Source organism: Lepus europaeus, chromosome 1 (genome assembly GCF_033115175.1).
Source record: "Lepus europaeus isolate LE1 chromosome 1, mLepTim1.pri, whole genome shotgun sequence".
In the NCBI taxonomy this organism is placed as follows: domain Eukaryota; kingdom Metazoa; phylum Chordata; class Mammalia; order Lagomorpha; family Leporidae; genus Lepus; species Lepus europaeus.
This window is the reverse complement of record NC_084827.1, coordinates 74,457,214-74,482,431: the sequence shown is the minus strand read 5'-3', so window position 1 is coordinate 74,482,431 and position 25,218 is coordinate 74,457,214. Positions and strand designations below refer to the sequence as shown.

Below are 25,218 nucleotides of genomic sequence, written 5' to 3'. Positions count from 1 at the left end.
AGGAAATGATGTTCAAGTTCACTCGTATAAAGTGAACATTAAGAGTCACAAAACCATTAAAACTATAGTGGTATATAATTCTTAACAATTTGTTTGACAAGGTTTTGAAACCGTGTTTGATGAAATACTGTACTTGCCACAAAGCTGCTATACACAGGTATTTCTTTTTATTCTTGTTTTCTGATTTTTTTAATTTTGGCTCCCATATGTACAGGAGAACATGTGGTATTGTCTTTCTGTGTTCAGCTTATTTCACTCAACATGTGTTGCAGTTGTGTCCATTTTGATGCAAACAATATAATTTCATTTCTTTTTACAGCTGAATAAAATCCCGTTGTATTTATATACCACATTTCCATGTGACCATCTGCTGATGGACACTGTGGTTGAGTCCACATTCTGGCTATTGTGAACAGTGCTGCTATAAACATGGTGGTGCAGCTATCGCTTTGATATGACGCATGCAACTGAAAGGACACAACAGTGTTTCTGAAGCACACTCAGGAAGAATGCGCCTCAGGGCCATCATGCAGGCTATTCCCTCAGTCTGGAACAACCTTCCCAGACAACCCACACAGTGAGTCTCTGCTGTGGGTCTCTTCCACAGAGAGGCTCTCGTCGACAAGCCACCGTGCATTGGAAACACCCATCCCTCTGTATGATCAGCACTGGACCCAGCCAATGTGCGTGCACCTGCTCACTGGGCCATGATCTCCATGGGAGCAAAGCCCTGGTCCTGCTGCATGCCTTCTCTGGTGCCTAGGAAGCTGTTCCCTATGTCAAGCTTCCACATAGCTGTCATTTCCAAGTTCTCAGCAGTAAAACTGCACCCCCTTTTCTACAGGGAAGAAGCGCTCTGTTTCCCAAGTGTTTCCTTTGTAAAGCACAGTCCTGTTATTCCCTGATACACAGGATAGAAGCCTGGAGGCCATGGCCGTCACTGCTGACTTAATCCCCAGGTGCTCCAGATGACAGCCGGGCAGGCCCAGGCCCAGGGCCCGGCCTGGCACGCACTCACCATGGGCATTCCAAGCCAACTCAGCTGCCACTGATGGCCCTGTGCCCCCAGGGAAGGAGTGGCCTCCCAGCCAGCACAACCCTGGGCCAACGGGCACCTTCTTAATCCTCACGGCACTCCCGGCGAGCACAGGGAAGACCTTTTATCTCTGTCAGGACATCACTCACGTCTGACCAGAACGCACGGAGGGTGGAAGCTGAACTCGGAAGTGTCTCCAGGAGGTCACCCACCTCCCAGGGTCAGAGCCACTGAGGAGAAACCAACCAGTTCACTGCAACTTCAGCTGAGCAGCACACAGTGTCTAGATGGCAGGTGCCACCAGACAGGGGTGGGCTCCCAAAAATCCATAGAAAACGCATGTGATAAGAAAAAACTGCACATGGGGTTCAAGTTTTTTGGCATCCAAACTTATCTTTGCTATTTTATGGCATTTTTCTTATGGGGGGGACAAGGCAAGTAATATGCTCCTGTATACTGGTTTGCTCAGTTACTGCATATGGGTAGCAAGAACCCAATGACTTGAGCCATCAGCATTGCTTCCCAGGGTCTGCATTAGCAGGAAGTAGGAGTCTGGAGTCACAACTAGGAATTGAACCCAGTTACTCCAACATGGGTCACAGCCATTTTTTTAAAAATATTTTTTAAATTTATTTGACAGGTAAAGTTATAGATAGTGAGAGCGAGACAGAAAGAAAGGTCTTCCCTCCTTTGGTTCACCCCCCACCCCTCCAAATGGCCTTTACGGCTGGAACTGTGCCAGGAGCCAGGTGTTTCCTCCTGGTCTCCCATGCGGGTGCAGGGCCCAAGCACTTGGGCCATCCTCCACTGCCCTCCCAGGCCACAACAGAGAGCTGGACTCAAAGAGGAGCAACCGGGACTAGAACCCGGCGCCCATATGGGATGCCGGCACTGCAGGCGGAGGATTAACCAAGTGAGCCACGGCAACAGCCCCCCACAGCCATCTTAACTACTAGCAAAACCCACTCCTTAAACTTAACTTTTTCTTCCATTTTCTATAAACTTGTTAAAATACCCTTATACAGCTTTTACTGATCCTCTCTTTGCCCCAACCCAACTGCACCCAGAAATAAAATCTTAAATATTTACTCTATTCTGCAAATCTTGCTGTAAGGTTTCCTGCGCATGTTAACCACACTTAATGAAAGCAATTATTGCGAAGGGTCTATTAGCATAGAGTGGAGACAGGTTAATGTGCCCTTCCCTGGAGAGCTCAGCACTCCCGCACAGGAATCCCCTTTCCTCTTCTGGAGTAGGTACAGCCAGAAGTCAGACACGGTTTCCCAATCTACTCAAATTGGTGATGATAGGGACAACGGGGACCAGAGGACACCACCAATGTGACAGGTGAAAAGTCACACTGCACATTCTTACAGGTCATTCCTCCCTCGAACCCCAGGTCATTCCCATGATTAAAGTCAAGCAAAGCCAACAGGTTCTCATGGACTAGGCTGATAGCAGCTGTGGGTGGAGGGTCACGAAAGGTCCTGTGGGCACTGCCAGTGCTCCCAGTCCACCTCCTCTCCTAGACAGAGAGCTCTACGTTGCCAGCCACACACCCAGTCCTGGCTTCCCAGCCAGCTGCACTTCCACTGCCCGACACAGGCCTGGCACTGTTCCATCCATGTTGGCGGGATAAGGGCTATGTCAGTGTGAGTGCACTACGCCTTTGACCACAGGGTATTAGTCACAGAGGGCAGGCTCAGGAGGTCAGGGGCTACGATGCTAATACGGGAATTTCTGCATGCACTGTTTCCAACCTGTGACTGCCCAGTGCTTCCAGAAATCCCCTCTCCCAGATCCAATTTTCTCTATAAAACGCAATATTAGGACTGGGTAGTTTATACACCCAACAAGCAAATGTATAAAGCTACAAACCCGGCTCAGGGGTCAGACCCAAGGTTGGGTTTTGGTTTGTTTAGGACTTATTTACTTGAAAGGCAGAGTGACAGATTGCAAGGGAGAGCAAGCGGGAAAGAGGGAGCAACAGGAGGAGGAGAGAGACAGACATACACACAGACACACATCTTTCATCCACCAGTTCACTTCCCAAATGCCTGCCAGAGTGGGAACTGAGCCAGAGCGAATGCAGGAGCCCGAGCACTTGGGCCATCATCTACTGCCTTCCAGTGGCATCAAGTCACAGCTCTACCAGAAGCCAGGAAGTCAACTAGGCACTCCTGTAGGAGATGTGGGCATCCCAAGTGGCTGCTGGCCCCACTGCATCACAATGTGCCTGGCCCCTCAAGTTTTATTTTTTTTTTTTCAAGATTTATTTATTCATCTGAGAGGCAGGGTTAGACAGAGAGAGAGAGAGAAAAGGTGGGGGGGAGGGTCTTCAATCTGCTGGTTGACTCCAGATGGCCACAACAGCCAGTGCTGGGCCAATTCAAGACCAGGAGCTTCTTCTGGGTCTCCAACACGCATGCAGGGGCCAAGTGCTTGGGCCATCTTCCACTGCTTTCTCAAGCTATTAGCCGGGAGCTGGATTGGAAGTGGAGCAGCTGGAACTAGTGCCCATATATAGGATGCCACAATGCCCAGCTCTCAAGTTCTTAAGAATCATGCCAACCAGGCCGGCGCCGTGGCTCAACAGGCTAATCCTCCGCCTAGCGGCGCTGGCACACCAGGTTCTAGTCCAGGTTGCCCCTCTTCCAGGCCAGCTCTCTGCTGTGGCCTGGGAGTGCAGTGGAGGATGGCCCAAGTCCTTGGGCCCTGCACCCCATGGGAGACCAGGAGAAGCACCTGGCTCCTGCCTTTGGATCAGTGCGGTGCGCCGGCCGCAGCTTACCAGCCGCGGCGGCCATTGGAGGGTGAACCAACGGCAAAGGAAGACCTTTCTCTCTCTCTCTCACTGTCCACTCTGCCTGTCAAAAATTAAAAAAAAAAAAAAATCATGCCAACCAATGGCCAAAACTTACTGAGTTTGAGCCTGGCACCTCGAGGGCTCCTCATGTGTTGACTCACCATCCTACCAAAACCATGGCATGGGTGCTTCTTCACCATTTCACATATAGGGAAACTGACTGGGTTTATCCAGATCACTGGGCTAGGGGTGGCTGAGCTTGGATTTGAACCCAGGCAATCAGGGTCCAGAGTCTGTGTCTGACCCACAAACTTGCTGGTGCTGGTCAGCCAAGTCCTCCCACCGGAGGGGCATGGAGCAGCAGCCCAAGCCCTATCTGGAAGTTCACTTGTGGCTCTTCCACAATGGTGCTGGGTCGAGGGCTCTTCTCCGGCTGCACCAGGGTGATGGGACAGTTTCCACTGTGACAACGCTGACTTGAAAAGCTCACCAACAACACAACACCAAGACAGGACCTAGCCGTCTGACTTGGACAAGGCACCAACAGGCAGTGATCCCAGACACAGAGTTCCTGATGGCTCTATCGGAGCCACAGCCCCCACTTGACAAAAGTGAACTTGGGGTCTGTGACCATGCTCCCGAGATGGGGCAGAGAGAAAGCCTTCCGTGGTCTCCACCCCTGTCCCATCACAAACCTAACCGATGCCTCTTTCCCTAATGCTGAAACTTGGCAAAGCACCTCACACCACCTTGACCCTGAATGCTTCCTCTCTTCTTTTCCTGGGACGTAAAGGAATGGATAAATAAAAACCAAACAATGCTTTCTCACCTAGGCCACCTAATTATGGAAGCCATGGACATACACAGTCAAAAGCATAGCTTAGAGGACAGTCTCTGAACACCCCACAAATGCCTTAACCTAACAGAAAAAAAAAAAAAAAAAAAACCTTTTCCAGAACGTGGAGGCAGGCACTTCTCCCTGCCCCCACCCAACAGCTTCAATCTCAGGTTCTGTCCTGGATTTTTAAGTCTCAGGCTGTACAATATCCGTCAAGGCAAACAGGTAGAGGATGAAGAGGCAAAGACGAGGGACTCTGTGGAGAAGCATATGCTATGTTGGAGCTGCGCTGGGCCTATTGAATCAATACCGTCTGTGTGCTGCTATCACAACTGGAGACACACACCTCATTAAGCCAAATTACGGAAAGTGGGATCTGCCGCCTCTGAGTAACACAAGCAAGTCTCACTGCAGCTTGTCCTGTCTCCGATGTGGAGAACAGCGCCAGGCAGAGGCATGGTCCAAGCAGCAATGACAGCTGCACCAGAGTTCCCTGGGCCAGCGCCACAGCGCACGCCACTGAGGGTGCCGTGTACCTGGAAGACCCCACCAAATGGCTGCAGGGGAGCAGCATTCCGTGCAGGGCTCCACGCTCTCACCTTCGGAAATGAAAAAGGCCATGTATCCCTGAAGGGTCAGCAATTAGTCCACAGGGGTTAAGATCACGGGGTCCTCGATTCTGCCCTACAAGAATGCTTCATTCCAAGCAACTACTTCTGTCCTGTAGGTGGCTCCCGCTCTACGTAAAACCCTACCTGCTTTTTTTTTTTTTTATTAAACTTTTATTTAATGAATATAAATTTCCAAAGTATAGCTTATGGGTTACAATGGCTTCCCCCCTCCCATAATTTCCCTCCCACCCGCAACCCTCCCCTTTCCCGCTCCCTTTCCCCTTCCATTCATGTAAAGATTCATTTTCAATTCTCTTTGTATACAGAAGATCAGTTTAGTATATATTAGGTAAAGATTTCAACATTTTGCCCATATAGCAACATAAAGTGAAAAAAACTACCATTGGATTACTAATTATAGCATTAAATAGCAATGTACAGCACATTAAAGACAGAGATCCTACATAATTTTTTTTTCAAATTAATTAATTTTCTATGCCATTTCCATTTTAACACCAGGTTGTTGTTTTTTTTTTTCATTTCCAATTCTCTTTATATACAGAAGATCACTTCAGTGTATAATTAGTAAAGACCTCATCAGTTTGTGCCCACACAGAAACGCAAAGTATAAAAATACTGTTTCAGTACTAGTTATAGCATCACTTGGCTTTAGACGACACATTAGGGACAGATCCCACATGGGGTGTAAGTACACAGTGCTTTTTCATCCTTAGCCACCATGCAATAGCGCAACAGCTGATCTCATCGTGGGATCTGTTTGCAGAAAGTGTTGTGAAGTCAAAATATTTACCCTTTAAATAACAGGGCAGCCAGCTTTCCAGGAGGTTTCAGGAATGCCCAAAGCATCAGGGAGCCGTTCTCGCGGCACGGTGCAGAAGCAGGGATGTGGAAGTGACAACACAGCTGTCACTCTCAAGACAAGGGTTCCAGGACACAGTGGCTGCCTCACTGGGTAGCCAGCAGAGACGGGAAGTGCACTCACACGGACACACCCTTACTGAGAACCCGCCACTGGCCAAGGCCGCCAGCCAGGCCTGGACTTCAAAGAGAAACGCAAGATGTTGCCTGTGACTTTGAGCTCAGAGGCCAGCAGTGCAGGGCGGCAAAGAATGGAGAAGTCCACAGATGTGTATGGTGGTTTTGAGAACACACAGCAAGGGCACTGAGAACCTGAGTGGGCAGAGGGGCAAGGAAGGCTCCTCGGAGACAGGCCTTGAGATGAAGCCTGGAGATGATCAGCAGGGGCCTGAGCAATGGCAGGACACGTGGGGCTGTGCATAAACCCTGTAAACACACCAGGACATGAGGCTGGGCTGGTTGCTGGCATGGCTGAGGCCTGCTCAGCCATGGGAGTGTCTAAGGTGGTGGCACAGGGGCAGGCGTATGGCCTGGCAGTTCAGATGCCGGCATCCCATTTCACAGGCCTGGATTTGAGCTTTGGCTCTGCTTTCCATTCCAGCTTCCTGCTAATGTACGCACTGGGAGGTAGAAGGTGATGGCTCAGATACGGAGACTTGGGTTATGTTTCCAACTCCTGGCTCCTGCCTTCAGCCTGGCCCAGTCTCAGGTATTGTGAGCATTTGGGGAGTCCATCAACAGATGAGAAGTGTGCTCTCTTGCTCTCTACCTCCCTCTAAAGAAAGGGATTTTTTAAAATGACAGCAGAAAAGTCTGATTCTTGAACCCCAAGGAAAGAAAAGACTGACTCAGGCTGAGGAAGCCTCTGGAAGTCTAAACTGTGACGTGACAAGGGTCTCTCACAGTCACACAAATTTCATCTGCGTTCCCTGAATCTCTTTAGGGACCCTCTGCAGCACCACAACACTTCAGGGGTGATCCACATGAGCCAGGCTAGCCAACCAGCGAGGCATCCATCACTGGGCACTCTGATTGGGTCAGGGAAAAGCACAGAACCCAAGGCCAGCCAATGAGAGCCCTTCCCAAGATGATGAGCAGAACGCCCAGAACACAGCAGTACTGGTTTTTCACTGGAGCTAACGATGAAAACCTATCGTCGCCTCCTCAGGACCATCTCCACCTCCACCCGAAACAGACGGCCTGAGGATGGAGCCAGGTACAGCTGAGGTTGTGGATAGCACCCTCTGAACTTGGCAATAGCGTGAGCCTGATGCTCTATCTTTGTTTAGGCCAATATATTCTACGTGTTTTACCTTGTGCAATCCAGAGATTCCTGGCAACCACCTGCACTTCCTGATAAATCTCTCGGTATTGATAACAAAGGGACACCAAGGCTAATTTGGAAACAAGCTTTAAGCACGGCGAGTGAAATGTTATCAACAAAATGACCTGCTCACGGATAAAGCATTACACAAACACCAGTCGTTAATTTCACTGTCAGCGGCTATATCTGAATAACTAGTCACTGCAACGTTGTATTCTGATGTCGACATCCCAAACACGTAACTTCCCAGCTGTAACGAACAAACGCTCCTACGGTGCTGACATCACGGCAGGTGCGTTCCTAAGCACTCTCCTTGTCTCACTGAATCCTCATCACCGCCACACCAGCGGGCACTACCGTTATTTCCCCCATTGTACAGATGGGGCAACAGCCACGGGAGGGTCACACGGCTCTCAAGTGGTGAGGCCAGGGTGGACCAGGGCAGTCCGGCCTCACAAATGCTTCCAGGGTCCTTCCTCTCCTGATGCTGAAACCAAAGTTGTAGCTGCCTGTGATGATGCACAGCACAGGGATTGAGGCCAAATACTGTTTTCCTCAGGGTCACATCAATGCATGGCTGCCACGTTCACAGCTCCCCGTCTCTTTGCTGGACTGTTTCCTCAACCAATGGGCCACCCCTTCATCCCACCTGCCACGCCCTTGGACTCATGTCGGCTTCGTCCTCATCTTCTGCGCTGATCTGCTAGCATTCCCTTCACATCAGCTTCACCCTGCTGCGGGTCCGTCTCAAAGCCTTCCCGTCTCCCTGGGCCTCACACACATCCACTCTCAAATCTTTTCCTCTTGCCTGCGCCAAATGAACTCTCTGATACTTCATTTTCTAATTTTTGTTTATCAGAGAGGTAGACACAGAAAGATTTCCCATCTGCTGTGTCACTCTCCAAAGGCCTGCCATGGCAGGTCAAAGCTGAGACTCAGTCCAGGACTCCCCCTTTTTTTTTTTTTTTTTAACAGGCAGAGTGGATAGTGAGAGAGAGACAAAGAGAAAGGCCTTCCTTTGCCGTTGGTTCACCCTCCAATGGCTGCTGCGGCCGGCGCACTGCGGCTGGCGCACCGCGCTGATCCGAAGGCAGGAGCCAGGTGCTTCTCCTGGTCTCCCACATGGGTGCAGGGCCCAAGGACCCGGGCCATCCTCCACTGCACTCCCGGGCCATAGCAGAGAGCTGGATTGGAAGAGGAGCGACTGGGACAGAATCCAGCGCCCCGACCGGGACTAGAACTCGGTGTGCCAGAGCCGCAGGCGGAGGAGTAGCCTAGTGAGGCGCGGTGCCAGCCCCAGGACTCCCTTATGAGTACCAGGGACCCCAAAACTTGAGCCATTACCTACCACTTCCTGGACCGCACATTAGCAAAAATTGTCACCCAAAGTGCAGGCCGCACTCAAATGCAGGCTCTCCAGTGCAGGCACTCCTCCTATAGGAGATGGAGGCATCCCAGGGGAGTTTTAACTGCTACACCAACTGCCAGCCCCTTACCTGACTCCTCATCTCACTCTCTTCCCGTGCCTCTCCTTCATAGGACCATTAATTATTCCTTGAGAACACAGACTTCATCAAACCACCCTCCCCCACCTTTAAACCTCTCTTCCGCCACCAGTACCTGGAGGATGAGCCACAAATTCCTTAGTTTGACCTTGAAGATGCTTTGCAAATCCCCCTGACCCACCATGCCAGTCTCAGCTCCTTCAATTGTGCTCCAAGCAAGCTGTGGAGGATACATTTCACGCTGTAAAGTAGACCTTTGGGGACCTGTCTGGTTTTCTGTAATGTATTCCATTTAGTCATTCATATCCTGATAATCACATATACTCTACTTCAAAATAATAAAATAGCATTTGTTCTGAAACACTCTGCAATTTAAATCTATTCTGAGACTACTTTGCTTCGTCATTATTCTGAATTAGCAGCTCTTCCGTGAAAAGAAAATAATTATATTTGCTATAAGCAAGAAGGAAACGCACACTGCAAAAAAAAAAAATAATAATAATAATACAATAATGCACTGAGTGCAGGCCAGGAGAGGAGTTTTTTAAGGTCAGGATCCCAGAATAATCTTCTGGGAGTTCATGAAGTCTCTTTCCTTGGAGGTCTCAAAGTCCAGTTGCAAAGCTAAGTGCAGTGGGGGTTGGGAGGCCTGTATACGGCCCTGCTAGGGCAAAAACAACTTGAGGTCTCAGCAGAGCCATCAGACAACCGTGGTGTCAGTCTCAGGTACCCCTCTGCACTGACCACAGCGGGAAACCCCGGCTCAGCTCGCACCGGACTCCAACACCACCTGTAGATCAGGGTTTCTCACCACAGCGGATCGCCACTGGGGCTGGAGAATTCCCGGCAGTCAAGACTACCCTGCATGTGGTGGGGCATCTGGCAGCAACCCTGGCCTCCATCTATTACATAAAACTGCCCCAGCTGTGACAGCCACAAATATCCTGAGATGTCACCCAGTGTTCACTGAGGGGCAGAATCATCCAGAACTGAGGGTCCCTGTGAGACACACACACACACACACACGCACGCGCGCGTGCGCTTCACGGCTCAGCATCACTGCTGCTAACTTGTAACTTCCATCTTCTTAATAAAAATCAAAACACCCTTGACCACAGGAAGTGAAGAGCACACCAACAAAGATGTGCATGTTCTGTAAAGACACAGAAATACTGGAGCCAGCACGGTGGCATATCAGGTTAAGCCAACACCCGCAAAGCCAGCATCCTGTATGGGTGCTGGTTCCAGTGCCGGCTGCTCTGCGTCTGATCCAGCTCCTTGCTAATGCACCTGAGAAGCATTGGAAGACGGCTCAGATACTTGGCCCCCTGCCACCCACATGAGAGACCTGGCTGGAATTCCAGGCTCCTGGCTTCCTCCTAACCCAGTCCCAGCTGTTGTGGCCATTTGGGGAGTGAATCAGCAGATGAGAGATCTCTCTTCTCTTTCTCTGTCACTCTGCCTTTCAAATGGGTAAAATAATTTTGTTTTTAAATACAACAAGAATAGTTTCTATTAAGCATTAAGATATTCATTGCCACCTTTGCAAAGAACAAAACAGGAAGTAACAGGTTGCAGAGGGAACCTGTTTATTTCTTTCTCAAACAGGGTTACATGCTGCAGTATCATTTCTCTCCCATTCCCGGGCAGTGTCTCATCTGGGATCCCACTGAATGCACCTGCGGAGCCACTGCCTAGGCCAAGAGGTGGGACACTTCAGGTACCCAAATGATAACACAGGGACACAAAGAAAGTGCACAGGTGCAACTTAATTTCAAGGTCCATTAGCAGCACAAAGGGGAGAAAATGACACTTCCCAATGCAAGCCCTGGAACTCAGCAGGGACGTTTTTTTCATTTTCAATTTTCAGATGGTCAGAATAATAATATGGTTGTGTTTTTAAGAACAGCAGTCAAGTTCAAATACACCCTACTTCAACTGTGAGTACAGGAAGATGCTGCATGCCACAAGTGGTATTTGAAAAATACAGGCCTGCTAAACATGCAATTTGGAGTAAACACCAGAAAACAGTCCCTTCAGTTTTGCCTGCACCTTTAATCGTGTGCATGTTGACCTTGCAATTCTAAGTGATTACAATGAAATACATAAACTGGATACCGTTTTGACTTTCGGCACATAGTCAACATCGGTCAGTTGTTCAGCTGGTGTCAAATGACAAGAGGCTACTGAGAATAAAGTGAATACATGCACACAGACACTCCCCTCCCCCACACAGAGAGCAAAGACAATGCTTCCATCCTCCCAGAGATCACAATCTGGACTTGTAAGGATCACAATCGGTGCAAGTCCAACTGCACAGAAGCTCAGAATAACCAACACAAAAGGGAGTCCTGCTACTTAGCTGCTGAGGTCTGAGAAAAGGCAATGAGATACTGAGTACTTCAAAATATAAATGGAGAAGAGAAACGCCTTCTGTAGTCAAAGCAAATGTAGTCTCCTCCCCTGGAACGCAATCCACCTGAGCAGTACCTGTGGTGCACCTGCAGCAGGTAAGGCTTTGAATGTGACACCAACGGCAGCACAAAGAGGATGTGGGCTGGGTCTCGGTCCTCAGAAAGCAGGTCCTTTTAGTTTTAGGTGAGCAGGTGCGTGACCCATCCTGCCCACTCCACTTGGCCATTTAAGGAATCAAAACTAGACAGAGGCACAATTCTTTTTTTAATGGATCATCCTTAAAGTAGGTAATTTTGACAAGGGAGCAGTGAAGCCCTTTCAGGGCGTAAATTTGGAGAAACTGACTGCTGATTGGCAGAGGAAAGGGACCTTTTAAAATATGCTTTGTCATTTCTGTGATTCCCCTCCCTCAAGATAACAGAGCTCAAAAATACAGTGTAAGCCGATGCCTGATTTTTAATAAATTTCATTTCCACCTCAATTTCTCCCAAGGCACATTCACTTTCACATAATCAGAAAGCCCAAGGGTGATAAATTTGGAAAGAAAAGCCACTTGGGGTAAAGGCCACACAGAACATAGCTACACAGAGAAAATGAAGGGCACACACAGCTGTCCCTTTAGAGAAAACAAATTTAGGGAATCCATCTTCAACTGCGATAGCACCCAATCTAGAAGCAGTTTATAGCCAAGAAGAAGATATATCAGCAAGCAATGAGACAACAGTACGCACTCAGGAACATCAGTGAGCAATAGGACACCAGAGAAAACAGCACCGACACACCAGGGAGGACATTTCTCAGCCATTACCACATGTCTTACAGCAGGAAGGCAGGAAGAAAACCCTCTCTCAGCGAGAAGTGGAATCCCATAAAAATGAACTCTCTCACAGCTCAGGAGCCATCCCTGAGATGACAGGAGGCCCCAAGGATGCACTGCATGGCCATGGATCAGGGCGAGGGCAGCAAAGCCAGGCAGGCTGCTCATGAACTAGGATGATCAGTTTACACCTGCATCTTTCTTCTTGCTACCCTCATCTACAGACATGGCCAAGAGTTCAAAATATGCAAGGGCTACCTGACAAGATACAAAAAACCCTCCAGCCCTGAGGGGAGAGAGAGGATGCACAGCACAGCTGTACCTACTCCGGCCAACGCTGCGCATCAGAGCAGGATGCACCTGCACACCCAGAAAAAGGAGGTGCGAGAACGAGCTCAAGGCTATTTGTCAACTGAGTGAGACTAACACCTTACACAGGGCTCATATCTCCTGTGAAAAAGCAGACATCAAGTCCCTCCCATTCCTGAAGGTCTGCCCACGATCCCGTGCCTACGACTTGAAGCGCAGGGTGGGCAGTCTCTGTCCGTGAGCCTGGCACACAAACAGGACAGCGAGAGGCAGCAGGACCCCCTACCAGAGGACAGAAAGGCTGCGGCCATGCTCACACGGGTCCTCACGCTCTCGGACAGAGGCAGTGGGAGCAGCGAAGTTAGGGGGAGCACTCTCCATTCCAACTTCCAGAAATCTGATAATGTAGAAACACGATGGAATCAGATCGGACCCCCGCAACAGCACTTCCCACTGGCGGGGGAGTGGAGGCTGGGGAGGCATGGCTGCCACTTATTAATAAGCAGCTCACCACAGTGGGAGGTTTTCTCGTCTAATTACAGAAGCTGCTGGAAACTGCAAGGAAGATGGGATTTATGGCCCAGATGACACTGCCTCTGTGTTGTAATTAAAAGTTATTTTTAATACCTTTGTTTGGCTGGATACTCTGGATTATTCAAAATATATTTTGCAACAAGGCAAAACACACAACAAAAAAGGTAACACAACCAGCTTGCATCAAGTGTAACAACCTAATGCGTTGACATTGGGAGGTAGGAAAGCAAGCGGCTATCTTCCATTTGGGGCTGAGAAATTTGACCAGAAAGAGGGAGAGAGGAAAAAAGATGCCAGGAAGCATCCAAGAAGAGTTTCCAAAAACTTCAAAGTAACTTCATCCACTAGCTAAAGAGGGGCTACCATTCACCAGAAGTATGCCTCTAACACTAGCCCAAAGCATCTATCCCTAATCCCAACTCTGCACTTTGTCCACGGTCCCTAGGGACTGTGGTCCCTGGAACAAGGGCGGCTCTCAAGCACAGGCCCAGGGGCTGACCCCGGGGTAGTGGCCTGACAGGGATGAGAGTTCAATGTCAAGTGCAGACAGCAACAGGTTGCAATGATCTGGGTGTGGTCTTAAACCCATTTCCCTTCTCTCTTTCAACATTCTGGTTTCAAGAAGGGGCCCGGCAAAATGCAGCCCTGTAGGAATTGCATGGTGCAGTGCACGGTGACAATAATGCGGTGAGCCTGATACAGGGGCCATTTATGCCCTAAATGGCAAATCTGGAATTTCTCTCTCCATATACACATTGGAGGTACTGTCTGCATCGGTGGCTCTTCGCTAACAATGCGGAGCAGAGAACCAGACTTTTGAAATTTTCTGATGGGAGCGGGGTGCAGGAAGCAACTCTAACTGGTGGGGGCCTCTCTGATCACCTCGGTGTATCATTTAATCCATGCTTACGAATCTTCTCAATACCAATGAGTTCTAGGAGCTCATTATATGCAAATGTGTCAGAGAAAACACTGGATATTACACATCGTGGTGAGACCATGAAAGCCATCTAACATATGTTACTCAAAAATAAACCGACTTAAACTTTACTTTACAATGACTGTGCCATGCCGGCGGGATGTATATTATTCCTTTCATCTTTTCCCAAAGCAGGAAGTGACACCATGCCGGGACACAGAATCGTCATTCTTACCTGCCACATTAATTTTCTCAAGTGCTACCAAGCTGGGGACAGCTGTTGTGGAGTTGCTGGAGTTTGTTCCTGTGCCATTGATGACAAGATTGTCCACCTTCGACTCCAGTTTCCCAATGCGCTGCAAGATATTGTCCAGTAACACAGCAAGAGTTTTCTTCAGATCTGTAAAAGAAAACGCGAATAGTCTGAAACGCCTTTGGCTTCTGCCCACCTGTCTGGCCACCTCTCCCACTTTAACATGGACATCAAAACTTCTCCCACGTTTCTCAAATGGCTCCCCAAAAAGCCTATTCTAACAAATCACATTGTCAACCTGCTCAGACCCTACTCAACAACGAATCTGCCTAGGGCAAAATCTATGTTTGGACATGAGTCACCTTAAAAAATTATTTCCAGCTCTGAGGCCCACAGAGAAAACTCTATGACATAGCCTTCCACCACTGAGCTGTTTTAAGTTCCCCTTCCTTCCAACACTATGGTTACTAACACACAAAATGACAACCCAAAGGTTCAACAGGGCCCCAAAGTAGCTTCTGGCTCAAGTTCATTGTTATTTTTGGTGTTGTGTACTCTAGCGTGTCCCATTTTTTAAAGAGCTTATTTCTGTTGGTTACATGTGGTAGTACTTATTAAAAGCTACAGTTCCAGATTTCCAGGGATAATGGAAAAGCCAGAGTTGATTGTAATCAGATTCAGAAAAAATACCAAGAATAAAGATGAGGGCCATTTGTTCACTCACAAATATTTATGAAACATGTGCCGTGTGCCTGGCACTGCTCTATCTGCCAGGCACATTGTCTCATGCAGCCTGCATGCTGCATCGGCTACCTGCTGATAGTGGGCCCTCTCTGGGACCCTCTCTGGAGGAAGCAAAGGAACACCATCATACACAAGCCACTCGGGCTGCGATGTGGTTTGGGCAGCCCCCAATGTTTGGAAATTAGCCTGGGGACTCCACACTAACTTTAAACGCTAAAGGCTGCACCCTCCATCTTATGTAAATGGATGAGTGGAGACAGGACCCAACCACAGTGTTCAGGAAATAGGCCTAGTAGGAGGGGCCTTAGGTCACTGCCCTCAGTTCTCATAAGACAGTTGGCACAACAGCTTGAATCTGGCCTACCCCCTCCCCTTCCCTCCCTCCCTCCCTCTGCCCTCCCCTCATTCCTGGCTTGCCATGTGACCCTTCCAATGCACACACCGTGCCACTGCTACCTGCTGCCCTCACCAGCTGCCACACCAGGGAGGCCACCGCGTCTTGGACCTGAACCTCCAGCTGCATAAACCTCTTCTCTTTATAAAGTGAGTTGCCTCGCTATTGCAGTGCAGTGAGCAGCAGCTGATTAACATGCAGCAGTTCACGATCTTGTGCACCACATACAGGCTGATAAGAAGACAGAGACTCAAAGAAAGGAAGGCTCTGAGAGATCATTCAGACGAAAAGGAAGACACACACAAAATAGTTTTGATGATTCCAAGTCCAATGAGACGACGAAGGGGAAAAAAAAAAACAGATGAAAAGAGGCCTGAAGATGCTGATGAAAGGAGAAAAATGATGTGGAGGAAAACGCTCCGAAGCCTCTGGTGCAAAGCAGGAGGAGGAAGATGCGAGGTGAAGGGAGACAGTGACGTGGAGGAAAAGTTATCCGACGATTCCGGCGGGAGGGGTCTTAGGTGGCTCTGAGAATGTTCAGGAAGAGGGATCCTGGCCACAGGCAGCAGCTTTGTCCTCAATAGTGATGATGATGGTGATATTTGACCTCCTTCAACGTGACCCATGGGAAGCGTCCTCCATCTCTAATTGCCTCTGCTTCAGGGTCATTACCAGTAGTCTCACATGAACACGTGCACAGTGGTCGGAGGTCATCAATGTAATGCACTTAAGCTTTTCTCATTGTCATTTGTACCTAATGATGTTTTCATCATACTCATTGGCTGTCCAGTTAAAGCTAAACAGTTGGGGCAGTGCTGTGGCGTAGTGGGTAAAACCACCACCTGCAGTGCCGGTATCCCATATGGGCACTGGTTCAAGTCATGGCTGCTCCACTTCTGATCCAGCTCTCTGCTATGGCCTGGGAAAGCAGAAGATGGCCCAAGTCCTTGGGCCCCTGTACCCATGTGGAAGACCTGGAAGAGCCTCCTGGCTTCAGATCGGCACATCTCCAGCTGTTGCAGCCAACTGGGGAGTGAACCGGTAGATGGAAGCGTTCTCTCTTTCTCTCTCTGTCTCTCTCTCTCTCTCTCGTAACTCTGACTTTCTTTTTAAAAAAAAAACTGCACAGTTAAAATGGAAGTAAACAGGCTACTTTTGTCAGATTTGTGAAAGGCATTCAGAATGAAAATTTTTAGACTATTCTAAATGAAGTTAGTGACATTAAAACAATTTAGAAGTTGGCATTATTCAGAAATCTAATATCGGACTTGAATGGAACTGCATTTCAAATGCATGCTATCGCTTTATTCAGACTAGAGGTTGGCTTTTCTAAGGACTTGGAACATCCCATAGCAGTCTGCTTGCTTTCAGTTTGTGTGGCCACTTATGTCCCCATTTCTTCCCTGCAAACTGGAACACATTGCCGACTTCATAAAGGAAATGACACTTTGGCGGTTTTTCCTTGCCCAATCCTTGCAAAATGCCTTTTGTTTTCTGCTCCTTGTTCCATTAAAAGTAGCTCTTGGAGGTGCAGATGCAATCTTACTGAAAACACAGAGAAAACTAGAACTCTACTGTGTACTGTTCCTTAGCCCCTTTGAGTTCCTTGATTAAAGTTTGGAGACCCCTCCCCAAGAAAACACACGCACATACACTACCCAGCAGCTGGTGTGGTGTGAGCAGGTTCACTGAGCCCCTGGAGTTTCAGAACCTGTGTCACACACACTTCAGCTTGCCTTGAATTCCATTCTACGAGCACAATGCCTAGCATCATAGAAAGTTGCACAGTCGCAACAATACTGTGGATCTTTGTTGATGCTTTCCAAATTCAGTACTGATGCTTCCTGACTCCTAACTCGGCACTCTGAAGTGGCTCTCTTAAGTATAAACATCAAAACCAACTGCATCAATGATCTTCCCCTACCCCCTCAAAAAAACAAACAAAAAACAAAAAAGGAAAGGAGATGTTGACTTGCGTCAGAAAGGCACCCATGGGAATAAAATCCAGATCCATTTACAAGGAACTGGGAGTGGGTGACTAGAGAAGTGTCCAGTGGCTAGCAGCAGAGAGAGAGCTTTCAACGAGGACACACGGGAGGTGGCTACCTGCCTCTGAGCAGGTGCTCAGATCCGGGCAGGAAATAAACACGCCTGCTCGGAGGGTTCACAGCCCAGACCACAGCCAGCACTCCTCACCCACGCTGCATTGAGGCTGGCCCCTCTTCCCAGGTCCAAAGAGACATGGAATTAACAAGAGGTTTGTGTTCTTGGTGGCTTACACTTGAGCAGACTGAAAACTCCAACAGAAATAAACTCACATCTGTATCCTGAAGTCTCGTTCTTGCCATAATCTTACCTCACACATCAAACACTGGGCTTCTTCAAAATGATCTGCAACAGCTCACTCATTTTTTTTTTTATATAATTAGGTGTTACTAGCTGTCTAGGAAATAGATTATTTCTTACTACTGTTTGAAAGGCAGAGTGACAGGGAGAGGGGCAGGACGAGAGAGGAAGGATCCTTCCATCCACTGGTTCACTCCCAAACAGCCGCCATGGCCAGGGCTGGGCCAGCCTGAAGCCAGGAGCCTGGACCTCTATCCTGCTCTCTCTCAAGGGCGGCAGGGCCAACATACGTGGGCCATCTTCTGGGAGCTGGATCAGACGTGGACTATGATGCCAGCACTGCAGGCAACCGCTGACCCCTCTGTGCCACATTGCAGGTCCCTGCAAATATTTTCTTATTTTCTACATGTTATGATGTTTTGACCCCTTTAAAACCTTGTGGCTGGGAAGAGACTGCCTCTCAGGGGCTAATACTTGAAGATAATGAAGGATCCAGCCCCAGAATCCTGTCTATGATATGCAAACTAACTTATCCAGAGCCACACCTCCCCTCTCCGGCTTCCGCCACCTACCGGATCACTCTGCCTTCGTGCACCAGGTACCAGGCAATGAGACCCTGCGAGAGCTCAGAGCCCTCAAAATCCTCAAAGCCGCCATGCCTCATCTGTTCCCACTGCCCTGGCATATCTTCCCAATAGAAATCCCCACTAAAAGCTCTGGCTGAAACTTCCCCCTGATGCCTATCTTCTCCTGCCTTCCTGCCATCTTCCCCAGGTGGCCCCGTGTGGCCAGCCATGCTCCCCCAACCATCCCAGCCCAGGACTTGAGTCTAACACTGTTTATTTTCCTGAGCCTGTCCTGTGTACTGTTGGAGCTGCATCGGACTGGCCACCTCAAAAGCATTAGAAAACACACACCAGCCAGCCATAGCAGTGGAGCAAGAGGATTAAAACTGTGACTGGAACCCAGGTAGAAGACAGCGACTGATATTTCCTGAAGGCTTATCGTGAGCCCAGGGCGCAGCTAAGCAGACTTGTTGGACCTTCTCATTCTCCCCCAGGTACAGATGAGCTCATCCTACAGATGGGAAAAGGGAGCACGCTAATCCATCAGAACCAGTGCCAGGCTCTGGCCTGCAGGACTCCCTGGAGCCTCCCTGGGGCCACTCAGAGGTCAAGGACCTGGGCAGCAGAACCAAGCAGGGATGAGGCTCGGTCTCTCACGCATAGCACAGGGGTTAGGGACCTGGACTCCGCAGCCAGACTTCTGCATTGCAGTCCTTCTCTCCATTTTTGTCTGCTTCTGTGTGAAGCACTGGTATCAGCAGGCTCCCTCTTTTAGGCTGTGATGAGGGCTTAATGAGTTAATATTTATAGAATGTCTCCAACACTGCCTGGGACACAGTAAGCACTGCAGAACTGCCTGTTAAATATAAGAGGATGTCAAGAAAGTTTGTGGAAAATGAAATTGCAATTTTATTTTGGGGGCATGCATTTGGCGCAATGGTTAACACGCCACTTGGCATGCCTACATTCCATACGGGCGTGCCTCTGGCTCCCAACTCTAGCATCCTGTTAATGCACACCATGGGAGGCAGCAGCTAATGGCTGCAGTATTTGGGTCTCTGCCAACCACATGGGAAACCTGGTTTGAGTTCCCAACTCCTGGCTTCAGCCTGGTGCAGCCACAGCTCTTGTAGGGATCTGGGGAGTGAACCAATTGATGCAATCTTTATCACACAAACTGTCTCTCTCCTTCCTTCACATTAAAATATTTTTATGCAAAACAATTTTAAAATCCACAAAGGGCCTTCAAAATTTCATGGAATTTGCATAGTATGAAAAACTATTCACAAATTTTTAAAAATTTCTGGATGAAAATAAACTCACGTTTTAATTTCATTTTCCATGAACTTTTCAAAGTAACCTTATGCATAAATAAAATCAAACCTCCCTCTGGACAATGCTCTCATCCTTCCAAAAGAAGTCTCTCCCCAGAAAATAGCGCTTTATCCCAAGAGATCCCTCTGGGGCTGCAGCCCCTGGGTCAGCAGGATCCAGTCTGTCCCTGGCACGTCATTAGCAGGGAGAACAGCAGCCATTCATTACCTGCTCTGCATCGGCTGGCTCCCAGAGTGAAGATTGCCTGAGGCCAGCCACACCAGGAGAGGCAACCGTGCTCAGTGGAGAAAACAAACACTCCTTAGATGCAGACTATCAATTGTCCCAGCTCCAGCCTCTCTCTCAAGGCCAGATCACCAGCCAATCAGAATCCCTGTTAAAACAGCACCAAGCTATTGCTGGCAATGGTAGTGAGCCAGCCTCAGGAGCCCCGGCCCTCCGGTGTGGGTTGGGTTAACTTGGTTTCCTGACCTTGGCTTTATCGACTAATTCTTTGTTGTGGGGACTGGGCATTGTAAACTGTTAGGCCAGATGCCTGGCCTCTACCCTCATGACAACAGTGATTCTCCAGCTGTGGCAACCAAAACATGTCCCCAGACATTGTCAACTGCCCCTGGAGGGACAAAATTGCCCCCATCTGAGAACCACCAAAGAAAGATGCATTTTCCCAGCCCTTGTGGTCCCATGGCCCGACTGCAGAAATACCGAGACAGAATACTGGTAGAGCAGTTACAGGACAGGGAAGCCAAGACTAGTCCACTCAGGGAGCTTGCTCTAGGTGCAACTTCCATGCCGTGGAAGCACTGCCACCAATACTATAGGTAGCAGTCAAGTGGGAAGTCTACCTTCACCCCTAGAGGAGACGAGGAGAAGCCAGACCAGGACTGGGGAGTGCTCAGGGCAGGAACCTTTAGGAAACACATTCAAAGGCACAGGAGTGCTGGACAGAGTACCTGACCCATAGCCATTGGTGGTGGTCATAGGCAGAACACACTCCAGGTAGCCATGCAATTGTAACATCAACAATTAAGATATTCTCCATCCAGTCTCAAACTATAGTGCATTAGAAATTGTGACCTACTCTCTGCTGTTGGCTCTACCTGTGACAGACTGGTCTTCTCGGACTCTGACATGGTACGAACAAGGGAATTCATGGTGTTGAGGCAGGATGTGGATGCTTATCATGACCACCACCCTCGGAATGAATTTGCTCTCCAATCCCACTAAAACAATAGGAAGAGCATTCCTGTGTCAACTCCATCCATCTGACCCAGTACCATTAGCATCATCCAGCTGATACTGGATTAGAAACTTCCACACAAATCAAGTGATCTAAGGCTAAAACCAGCAAAGAATCTGACTTTGTATAGCATATGCATTTACATAAAGATAGAATATAAGGTGACCATAAACCTTGGACTCTAGGCACTGGGGAGGCCAGTGTTGGTTCTAAGGTGGTGTTGGTGATGGGACCTGGAGACCGAGACTCTGCTGGGACTATTGGTCTGACACAACAGCAGCGCTGGGAACCACTGTTTTGGCAGAGTTCATGATCAACTCCAGCTGCTATCTGAGTTGCCATTTCAAAGCAGTCCAAAACAAGACTAACACTGTTGATAAGAGACATGCAAGACATAGGGTGCTAAGCCCATCTCTGTATCCTTACCAACCAAGACCAGTGTCTAGCCCACGGTAGTACTCAGTCCATAGCAGCTGTATAAGTAAAAAGCTAAATAAATTCTTTCCAGGTGATGAAATTATTCCTCATCATCTTTTCCAGATAAACCTGCAGAAACTGCTAACGGTTTTATTACAACTGTAAACCAAGACTGCCGTACTTCTGTTTGCGCTGTAGTCTTAATAGTAACCCATTTATCCACGAAGACTGTACACCGAAGAATTGTTTCTACAGAGTTTAATAAGAAAATGAGGATGAAAACATTCTTCCAGATTCTGGCATAACATTTTATATTTATCATTGTGTTTTATGGCTGTTACAGCAGTAAAACGTGTCCTCTGCAGGATTACAATTTTCAATTACTAATGAGCTCCTAAAGTTTTGTTTGTGCTTTAAAGCCTTACCAATAAAAATTTAATCCCAACATTACAAGTGCGAGCCTGTGTTCCTAAAACTCACCGTACACGATAAAGATGAAATCAAAGCAGTTGAAACATTTTAAAATATCCCTCTGGGGGGAGTAAGCTTTGGTTTCTATCAATCCAGATGTTCTTTGATAGATGACCAGATCGCTTGAACTGCATGAGGACAGGTGTCCTGACAGCTTCTGTCAGCTTCCATTTCTAGAAAGCCATGGCATTACAGGACTGGAAGGTGCTGACATGACCTTGAACGCAGCACTCAGAGAGGTATCTCTACCCTGTCCACACCGCTGTGGCTTCAACACTGCGTAAGCCTGTCTCCCTGAGGTCCACGTGCGGCAGGCTTGGTTCCCACTGTGGCAGTGCTGGGGCGGCGGAAGCTTGCAGACCGGGAAGCCAGATGCAGGCGCTAAGGTCCCTGGGGGCACTGCCCTCAGAAGCCACTCATCTCTCAGTTCTGCAAGCGCTGCCTGGTAACAGGGAGCCTGGCCCCAATCTCTCTCCCCTCCTGTCCCACCACATGACTCTGCTCTCCCTCCCTCTGGCAGGCCCCCCAACCACAAAGCTTTGCACCAGGTCAGGATGTGGTCAGAAGGCCCTCACCAGGGGCCAAAGCAAAGGAGGCTGCCCAACCTTGGGCTTTTCAGCCTATGAAAGTACAAACTCAACAAACATCTTTGCTTTATACACCGCCCAACCTCAGGTATTTTGTTACAGCAACAGAAAGCTTGGACACTTGCTGTGCTCCCTATACAGAATCCAAGGAGAAGGGATTCCAGTTGGAAAAATGGCCCCACTGATGGGAAACAGTTTATAGATGGGAAATAGTTTATAGATCTATCACTTAAAGCTATGAGACTGGATGGTCAACACGGACTTCCCAGATGAGCAATCTCCAAGCAAGGCCACGGTGGGGCTTACTGCTATCTCCTAGCCTCTTTGCCCTGGGCCACCCTTCCCAAGCAGTTCTCAGCACTACTGTGCAAACTCACAGTCAAGATGGAGTCATCGTCACCATGGCCCATCACGAACACTACCTCCGAACCTGCAGAAACCACCGAGCAAGGATTCTTGGCTCAGCCAAGGGTGCGTTCCGCTGTTAGGTGTGGCTACCATGGTTCAACAGTGCAGAACCAACCATGCAAGGAACAAAGACCTACAAGCGAGCTGCCCAAAGTCATTTTCATCTGTGCTTGCTCCCGACTCCAATCCCTTTTCACCACGGCCGCCCCGAGGGGCAGAGCGTGAACAACAGTGCCACAGAGTAGCTTCATCGGCTGTTGTGGGGCAGCCAGCAAAAGGCAGGGCGTTAATGAGAAAGGAAGGTGCTAATGAAAAAAGAATTAACCTCAACCTCCTGCTGCCATCCACTGCCAGGAACGTCAAGTCGCATCAGTTATACATTGTAAAATTCATGCTAAAGTGACCTTTCCGTGGAAAGATAACGCGGTTACGGTGATCATCAGGATGCAGTCCGTTCACTCTGATCAAGGGAGTCCAAAGTCAGTGCTATTTGTAAGAGACAATGGCGTTATTTATTACAGACGAGAACTGGAATCTACCAAAGCGCCAACAAAAAGGTTAGATTACATCTCGTCACCCCTTCATGAAGCAGAACAAAGCACCTCATTGTAAGCTCAGAGCGGGCAGAGACACCGGGTCACGTGGTCATCTCTCTCTACTGCCCACTGCTATGAATACTAGGATTTCAGTAAGTATTTACTGAATGGATGGATTACAGGGAAAACCATATAGTCATCAAAAATACCTAATGGAGTGAGGAAATACAAAGAAGGTGAGTTTTTGGTTTTGGTTTTTGTTTTTTTTTAAGATTTGAAAGGCAGAGCTACAGACAGATACAGGGAAAGACAGAGGGAGAGGTCTTCCATCTGCTTGTTTACTCTCCAGATGGCTGAATGGCTAGAGTTGGGCTGATCCAAAGCCAGGAGCTTCTTCCCCAGGTCTCCCACATGGGTGCAGGGGGCCTGAACACTTGGGCCATCTTCCACTGCTTTCCCAGGCCATGAGCAGAGAGCTGGATTGGAAGTGGAGCAGCCAGGACACAAACTGGCACCCATATGGGATGCCAGTGCTGCAGGTGGCTTAGCCCACTATGCCACAGCACAGGCCCCAGAAGGTGAGTTTTAAAAACTGAGTATGAAATATGATCCCACAGTGGGCATTTGGTACAGCAGCTTTGGTTAGGATGCGCACATTCCGTAACAGAGCCTGAGATCAAGTCCCAACTCCACTGCTAATTCCAACTTCCTGCAAATGCACATTGTTAGAGGCAGGGACGCAACTGCTTGATGCACCCAGGACGTGCGTTAGTAGCAAACTGGAAGCAGAGCCCAGGCTTGAACCCAGGCATTCTGACATGGGATGCACGAGTCCCAAGTGGTATGTTAACCCTAAATATCAGCCCTTTCATTCTTCTTTACAATCTGTTTCACATTAAAAAAAAAAAACAAAACAAAACAAAAAAAAAAAACATTACTTTCTAGGTCACAAAGACTTTCAATACTAGTTAATCACAGATACCATAAAATGATCTATCTAGACCCAGTGTCCTCGTCTCCGGTAAGCCAATGCCCACCAGAATCCTCTCCATGCTCTCATTTGAATTTTAAAGCCACCCAGTGGATAATTGCATGGCAGGAGAATTGACAAATGGGCCTTCACCCCCCCCACCCCACCCCCACAGTTGAGGCAGCAACAGACTGAACACAAAAAGGTGCTGAACATTTGACCCAGCAGAAGCAGCACCGCTCAGCTGCTCAGGATCTCGGACCATGTCTCTCCCGGGTTAGAACTGCAGGTTTATGCTTTGATCAGAACTTGACTGAGTACTTAGCAGTGAATGTCATTCCTGGGGAACTGCAGGAGGCGGCATCAGCATTTCAGGGAATCTTCCAAGCCGCAGAATTTGAGAAAAGATCATTTCCAGGCCAGTGATGCCATCAAGTGCTTTATGGATTCTGTAAATACCCAGGACAGAGTTTTTGGGCCCTTCTCTGAATTTTGCTAACAGCAAGCCAGCTCCACAGAGTAGGAGGGAAGAATGTTAGCTCTTGTTATAGGACGAGGACTCAGAGGTACTTTGACATCAAGGCCATTGTCACCCAAGAGCCCTGACCAGCCTCCAGCGACCACCTTCCCTTGTACATTGTTTCTTCCTACACAGCACCCCATACCACAAACATCCAACAATGCACACGCCCTGTTTACATGAAACAGTGAATCAGAACACACCTGGCTTATCTCACAGCCCACAAAGGAAAGCTTCTTTGGACATGACAGTGACAATGCCACCTTGCTTCCTCTGGAGCAGGGCCTGTTTCCTCTCCTGTCTGGTTAGGCCCCATCCCTGCAAAGGCTAAGGGCAGCTGCACGAACAGATTCCCAGAGCCGGGTGTTGGAGTGAGTAAACCATCTGCATAGACGATTCGAGGTGGGTGGGGAGAGGCAGGTTGTACACAGGATGGGG

At 48.6% G+C, this 25,218-nt stretch overlaps 1 protein-coding gene across 4 annotated transcripts in view; it reads right to left on the bottom strand.

The window, feature by feature from the left end:
- The window catches only part of MGAT5 (alpha-1,6-mannosylglycoprotein 6-beta-N-acetylglucosaminyltransferase), a 372,713-nt gene that overhangs the window by 202,870 nt on the left and 144,625 nt on the right, over positions 1 to 25,218 (bottom strand). For all 4 annotated transcript variants that reach the window (XM_062199312.1, XM_062199298.1, XM_062199317.1 and 1 more), the window contains one exon: positions 14,229 to 14,393. In XM_062199312.1, coding sequence (XP_062055296.1) covers positions 14,229 to 14,393 — 165 coding nt within the window. The remainder of the gene's footprint in view (positions 1 to 14,228; positions 14,394 to 25,218) is intronic.